Source organism: Myotis daubentonii, chromosome 5 (assembly GCF_963259705.1).
Source record: "Myotis daubentonii chromosome 5, mMyoDau2.1, whole genome shotgun sequence".
Taxonomy (NCBI): Eukaryota; Metazoa; Chordata; class Mammalia; order Chiroptera; family Vespertilionidae; genus Myotis; species Myotis daubentonii.
In genome coordinates, this window is record NC_081844.1 from 21,843,487 (window position 1) to 21,851,140 (window position 7,654).

The window sequence follows — 7,654 nt, forward strand, 5'->3', positions numbered from 1 at the left end:
CACAATGTAAAAGGCATGTCTTATTTTGGGGAACAGTGAAACAAGTCTGGAATTCAACACAATAAATGCAAGTACAGCTTAAAAGGCCATTTCCTGACTATGAAGGAAAAACAGTGAAAAGCCCAGCAGAGGGCCAGGTGCAGAGAGAAGAGGGAGCCAGTGTGGATGCTGAAGTTACCTCTGACTCAAGGGACCACACACCCACTGAAACGTCACTGCTCCACTGGCCTCATCACAGAGTCTTCCCAGCCTCTGATCTAATTGTGATTCCTGCACCTATTCCATGTTTATTAGGTCACTCTGGTGTTTATATGGCTCAATGGCATCTTTACTTTGCTATTTTTTGCTTTGAGTTTTGATCTCTTTTGTGACACAACTGATGGGTGGGCACTAGTCCTGGTTCTGTTTCTTGTCAACTTACAAATCATCCCCGAACATTTTTTTTTTTTTTTTATAAAATCCTGCTCATGCCACAACAATTGATCCCCTTTCTTCACATATTTATCCCTGAGAATGTGATGTCATAGCACACTTATATCATTGTATTGGGCCTTCTTTGTATAATGTGAGGTCAAATGAGCAGGGAGCTCACTGACTTTGTTCATTTATGTGGTTTTATAGGTGTTTGCTTTTATATAGAAAAATGTTAAGGTATGGCTTAGTCATAATATAAAAATGGCAGGGAAAATGAACATGGTTAAATATTGTGTATTCAAATATTGGCATGAATAAAATAGTAAAAGAAAAGAAAAGAAAAACCCCACAAAACTTTAATCACATCAATATAGGTCTCCAATCTCAGATATAGGGGCAAGGGTGTGGAAATAAAAATACAAAAATCTACTTTTAAAAGGCAGTGGAGAAAGCAGTATCTACAGTTATAATTTCTAACTATGTAAACATAAATGGATTATGCTTAGAAAATGGATAGAAAAGATCATTAATTGAATGCAAAGAATGTTTTTGCCAAGGTGAAAAATATAGAACTGTTTATGTTTTAATGTAATGGGATAAGACACAATATGACAGACTGATAGAGTTGACCACACAAAATTAATACATTTTCATCCATTCTCCTAAATATCTATATATAAATTCTATGCCAAACAGCAATGTTTTTAAAAGAATACTAATTTAGCATACTAAATGTATTAACCATATATTCGCCTACCTAGCAAACAGATATGGTCGTCTCTCAGCTCTGAGCTGGCCTGGTTAGGCTCTCAGGTTACCTCAGGGAGAAATTCTGGGATGCACTCCTTGAATCTTCCCACAGCATCTGCTGCACTCTCAGACTTACCTGGTTGGGGGTCTCTGAAAGGAAGGGCTCCTTGTAGAAGTCTGAATTGCTCCCTGGATGGTTATGTTGGAGACTGAAGCTCTGTTCTCAGACAAAACAGTAGGAAGGAGCCAAGCATTACTCTCAGAGTCAGACTTAAGACCCCAATAGAAACAAATATGTTCTGTTTCAGCCTAATGTTGCACATGTTGGGGAGTCTGCTGCAGAGGAGATATTACTCCTCCTTCATCTGTTGGTTAGATGTTGTTTGCAATGTTGCTCCCACCTGAGCACCCGGTTTCCCTGTGGACACACTGGTCTGAACGGAATGGAAAATGTTCCTGCCAATTCTTTGTTCCCAAGGGACTAGGTTAGAAGTTAAGTGAATCTTGTTTTTGTTACTCCTTCTCCATGACCCTCTTGAGGTCTCATCTCCCAGCATCTTACCCAACTCTGAGTTACATTTTCTCAAAAGTCCAAGACTGAGGAAACTGGCTTGTCTAGGAACTTTGGGTTTTCAAAGTACTGACTTGTTGTGGGGCACAAGCCATGATACCTCCAGAAAATTGCTATTTCTCTCTTCAACAGGGAGGGGACTGTGTGACTTTGATGTAAAGCTTGGGCACCACCTTCCTTGACTTCATGATACATTTTCCAGTTCAATGAGAAATTTCATACTTATATCAGCAGATAAGAGTCCCACATTATAAGATCTTTGTTAATTATGAGGCAGTTATATAATTTTATGCTATACAATCTGTGTTTAGTACATTATATGCATTGTTTGATTTAAATTTTATTAAAGTGCTTTCTCTGAAGTGCTAAAATTATGACCTTCATTCTCCATTGCAGAAGTGGGCTTGAAGAAGTTTAGTTACCAATCCAACATTATAATCAGAGTACGGTGTTGATTACAATCTGTCATGATGCTTTCAGTTCTCAAACTGTGCAGTGGTTCCCAATGAGGGAATATCTGAACGTAGCCTGCTAAATACTTGCAATACCCAACACAAATAGTTATGTCATATTTAGAAGGTAAAAATTTCTAGTCTAGACGAGCTCTTTTTCAACTTCACAGTACATATTGTTGACTTAAAAAAATAACATTGACTAGGTGTCTCATCACCAAAAGGATTTATTCAGGAAAAAGAAAGTATTGCAACCCATGCATGCAGACATGCCAAGCCATGTTTTATAAACATAGCGTTCGTCCTGTAGGGCTCTCATGATTACATACAGTGTGACAAATTCCATTAGTGCTACCTCCTCCCATAGGCTCTCCTGACTGGTTATGTTTGCTTAAATTGCTGTTAGTCTTTATCAATATGAGTCACCCATGATTCTAGTTCAAGCACAGATACTGATTCAGGAGGTGTTGGTGGGCCCAGGGCATCTGCATTTCTCATAAGGTCCAGGAAAATGCTGATTTTGCAGGTGCTGCTCTGAGGACCACTCTGAGTAGCAAGTTTTGGTCCTGTTGCTGAGTAAGGGGTAGGTAGTTGTAGGCCATCTTCACCAAAAATTGTGTTTGCTTAAGAATTTGAATGAAGATGTACAGTCATGCACTGCTTAACAAACAGGGACATGTTCTGAGAAATGTTGATACAGGCGATTTTGTCATTGAGTGCACATCAGAAAATGCACTTATGCAAACCTAGATGGTATATCCTTCTATTCCCCCCAGTGGTCTGCAAACTGCGGCTCACGAGCCACATGTGGCTCCTTGGCCCCTTGAGTGTGGCTCTTACACAAAATACCAAGGGCGGGTGTGCACGTACGGTGCGGTTGAAACTTCGTGGCCCATGCGCAGAAGTCGGTATTTTGTGGAAGAGCCACACTCAAGGGTGCCAAAGAGCCCCATATGGCTCGTGAGCCACAGTTTGCTGACCACTGCCCTTGGCTGATGCAGATTCGAGGGAAGTGTTTGCCCCAGGAAAGATGGCATTGGTCTCGATGTGGCTTCTTCTGCAAATATTTGGTTGTAAGACTTCTTTTCAGCTGTTTTCAGTGGGATCTTCAGGTTGATTGTTGTATAATTTAGTTGTGATTCCAAGTTCAGGCCAGGAGGAGAAGAGAGCAACTTCCACCAGCTCTGCTGCCATTGTCTTCAACAATTCTACTTTAAATCTTTGTGTCTACATTTCCACTTTCTTTTAATTTCACTTTGATTCAATCTTTTGTTCTTTTAGCTCCTATTTTCTTCAATTTTTTTTCAAGTTCTCTTTAAAATGAAAGATGAAAATTTCAATGAGTCTGTGTTGGACATATACGTGTGTGTTTATTAGAAAGAAAATTATGTAAAATGTAACACATGTCACATACATATAGTCCATTCCTGTGAAAGAATTCTTAGACTCACAAAATATTCCCAAATATTTTATTTATTAACAAAATTGACTGAATTAAGTTTATCATCTCACATCACCATCAAAAATAAGGAAGCAGAGGATCAAGGTAATTACATGTACTCTTAATTTCTGTATGGCTGCTTTAATTCAGAAAAGTTTGCATTTTAAATACATTCAGTTTATTTAATTCATTTACTCCAATAAGTAATCCTATATAATAAAAGCCTAATATTCAAATTGACCAACTGGCTGAATAAAAGGCGGAACGACATGTGGGTGTCAGACCAGCTTGTTTGGCACCTTCACCCATACATAAAAAAAAGAAAAAAAAAGAAAAAAAAAAAAGAAAGGCGGAACGACTGGTTGCTATGATACACACTGACCACCAGGGGGCAGATGCTTAATGGAGGAGCTTCCCCTGGTGGTCATTACTCTCCCACAGGGAGAGCGCTGCTCAGCCAGAAGCTGGGCTTCCTGGCAGTCGGACATTCCCCAAGGGGTCCCGGACTGCAAGAGGGTACAGGCCGGGCTGAAGGAACCACCGCTCCCCACCAAGTTCATGAATTTTGTGCACTGGGCCTCTAGTTTAAAATAAAAACAATTTGTTAGAACCAAGAAATGAATTCAGCAACATTGTGGGATACAAAATCAATTTACAGAAATATATGTTGTCTAATAACAAACTGTCAGAGAGAGAAATTAAAAAATTAATCCCACTTACAACTGCATGAAAAAGAATAAAGTACTAGGAGTAAACATAACTTAGGAAGTGAAAGACCTGTACATTGAAAACTATAACATATTGCTGAATGTTATTGAAGAAGACACAAAAAAATGCCCTAGCCAATTTGGCTCAGTAGATAGAGGGTTGGACTGCAGACTAAAGGGTCCTGAGTTCAATTCAGGTCAAGGGCATATGCCTGGGTTGTGGGCTAAATCCCCAGGAGGACAGGGGAGAGCAGGAGGCAGCAGATGGATGATTCTCTCTCATCATTCATTGATGTTTCTCTCTCTCCCTTTTCCTTCCTCTCTAAAATCAATAAAAATATGCTTAAAAAATATGAAAAAAAGACACAAAAAATGGAAAGGTTTCTAGGTATTCTGGACACTGAGTTGAATAAGATAATAAAACTAGGAGATTAGTTATAAATCCTAGTAGCATGATATTAGTGTAAATACCTGGCATGAAACTTTTGATGTATGAGGCATCTGTTTCAAAGACGTCTTTCCTATATAATAAAAGCCTAATATGCTAAGTGTCCAGTCATCCATTCACCAATGAAAGTGAAATAAGCTAATGATATGCTAGGGCCAAGCAACTGCTCACTATGACATGCACTGACCACCAGGGGCCAGATGCTTAAACTGGTAGGTTAGCTTGCTGCTGGGGTCTGGCCAATTGGGACTGAGCAAGATGAACCAGACATGCCCTGGAGCCCTCCCACCATCCCTCTCCAGCTGACCAACCTTCCGCATCCCTCCCTGACCCTGGTCATGCATTGGTGGGGTCTCTTGGCCTGACCTGCCCCTCTCAAAATTCGGGATCCCTCGGAAGATGTCAGAGAGCTGGTGTTGGCCCAATCCTGCAGGCCAGGCCGAGAGACCCGACTGGTGCACGAATTCCTGCACGGGGCCGCTAGTCTCAAATAATCCTATTGCCAGCTTTATGACAAGGCTACTAAGAAGCACTGAGTTCTCCCCTCCCAACTCAATCTATTCTCTCTCTATATCTCTCCTTTCTTCTTCCCTTCCCCTATTTAGAGATCTTCTGATGTGGCCCTTTGGATGTTGTGTACTCTACAGGACCTGTGAATAATAAACCTTGAGATTTCATAGACCCCTCATGATTGTTGCAACTTTATAGGACCACAAGAGCCCATCCAGCCATCACATCGATGTGGTCTGAGGAACCAGTAGCAGAGCCCAAGGCCAGTGCCCAGGCATTTTCAGCCTATAGCATTACCATCAATAGGCCGAGACTTATAAGGAACAATGATATAAAGTCAATATTGTCAGGAAGAACAGTGAAAGTTTTGATGTATAAAGAATGAGAAACATAAAAGATAAAATTGAGGTGTCCGATTTTTCTGGAATGAAATTATATAAATAGTGTGAGTAACCAAGCAAAGTTTATCCCACATGAATAATACAACTTATGACTATTCTATCTATAAAATAAGAGCAATTTCCTTACAATGATGTATATTATTGGAGAATAAATTAATCTTCAGAAATCCATGTTGTCCATGAAATAAACTGGAACTTGCATTCTGATCAAGGTTGGGAATAGCTGTTAGGTTAGAACAAAGGAGAAAGGGAAAGACTTTCTGTATAATAGGCGTAGCAGAAAGTGCAATGAAATGGTTACTTAAATTGTATAGAGAAGTTGAACTAAAACAGGAGGAAATTCGAGGAAATAAATAAAAGAAGCAAGTTGTACAAACACAATCTGATGAAAGGTTCTTAATTTCTGGTTTTCATTCTTGAAACCTGGAAATTAAGTGCACTTTTTCAGACTCAGCACAGCTGTTTTATTATGGCTGCCATCCCAAAGAATCGTTTTAGGGCCCCTTTTATGTCTTTGTTCCTGAGAGTGTAGATGAAGGGGTTCAGCATGGGTGTGACCACACTGTACAACACTGAGGCTGCTGCACTTGAGTGTGAGCTGTGGGCAGCAGCAGAGCTGAGATACACTCCGAGGCTTGTTCCATAAAATAAGGAGACAACTGAGAGGTGAGACGCACAGTTAGAAAATGCCTTATACTTCCCCTGAGCTGATGGGATTGCACGTATGGAGGACACTATCTTAGAGTAAGAGTAAATGATACCAGTGAGGGGACCACCACCCAGTAGCACAGTTATAAAATACATCACCATGTTATTAAGAAAGTTGTCAGAACAGGCAAGTTGGGCCATCAGATTGAGTTCACAGAAAAAGTGGGGGATTTCCAAGTCTGTACAGAAGGTTAGTCGCAACAACAGTAAACTTTCTAACAAGGAATGCAGGGCACTTGTGATCCAGGACACCAGAACCAGCAGTCCACAGAGCCGGGGGTTCATGATGACTGTGTAGTGCAGGGGGTGGCAGATGGCCACGAAGCGATCATAAGCCATCACAGTCAAGAGCAAGTCATCCAACATTGCAAAGAGTGAGAAAAAATAAATCTGAATGATACAGCCTTCATAGGTGATGGCTTTGCTCTGTGTATGGATGTTCCACAGCATCTTTGGGACGGTGGTGGAGGTGACACAGATGTCTACCAAGGACAGGTTGGAGAGGAAGAAGTACATGGGTGTGTGGAGGTGGGAGTCTGAACTGACGGCCAGGATGATGAGCAGGTTTCCCAACACTGTGACCAGGTACATGGAGAGGAAAAGCCCAAATATGAGGGGCTGCAGTTCTGGTTCCTCTGAAAAACCCAGGAGAATGAATTCTGATGCTCCTGTAAGATTCCCTGGTTCCATGAGGTGGGAGTGACTTCCAAGAAAGAAGAAAAGAGCATGAGGACTTTTCACACAACCTAGTATTACTCACATGGCTCTAATGCTACAGTGTGTCTCCTGCAGTTAGGAAATTAGTTTCAGTATTTTGGTCTGGATTTGGTGGGCCTTCCTGTGTCATTTCTGAGTAGAAATTTTTGTCCCAATCTGCTTTTTTCCTAAGATGTCAGGTATAATACAGTTTTAATGAGAACTTTTTCCTGCATTTCAGGAATATGAACTGAGTGCTGACCATGGTTTCAGCACTGTCTGAGGTGCGAGTAGAGGGTGCTGAAGAACAAAAGTGCCTACAACTCAATCTGGGGCAAGAATATATAAGCAAATAATAGAAATATATAGATATAACATTACAGATGGTGAGAGAGCATACGAAGAAAATGAGAGCAGGTCTAGAGGAGCAAGTGACGAGGACATTCTGTTTTTTTATGTGTATTTAGGCAAAATCTGCAAACAAAATAACATTTGAGCACAGAACTCAAGAGAGGGAGGAAGATCAAAGCCCTAGGGTGGAGCTGACAGCGTTTAG

At 40.8% G+C, this 7,654-nt stretch overlaps 1 protein-coding gene across 1 annotated transcript; it reads right to left on the bottom strand.

Moving 5' to 3' along the window:
* Positions 1 to 6,144: 6,144 nt before the first annotated feature.
* On the bottom strand, positions 6,145 to 7,092 carry LOC132234497 (olfactory receptor 7A5-like). The gene has a single exon (XM_059695449.1). It carries the CDS (start codon positions 7,090 to 7,092, stop codon positions 6,145 to 6,147), a length of 948 nt encoding a protein of 315 aa, XP_059551432.1.
* Positions 7,093 to 7,654: the final 562 nt, after the last annotated feature.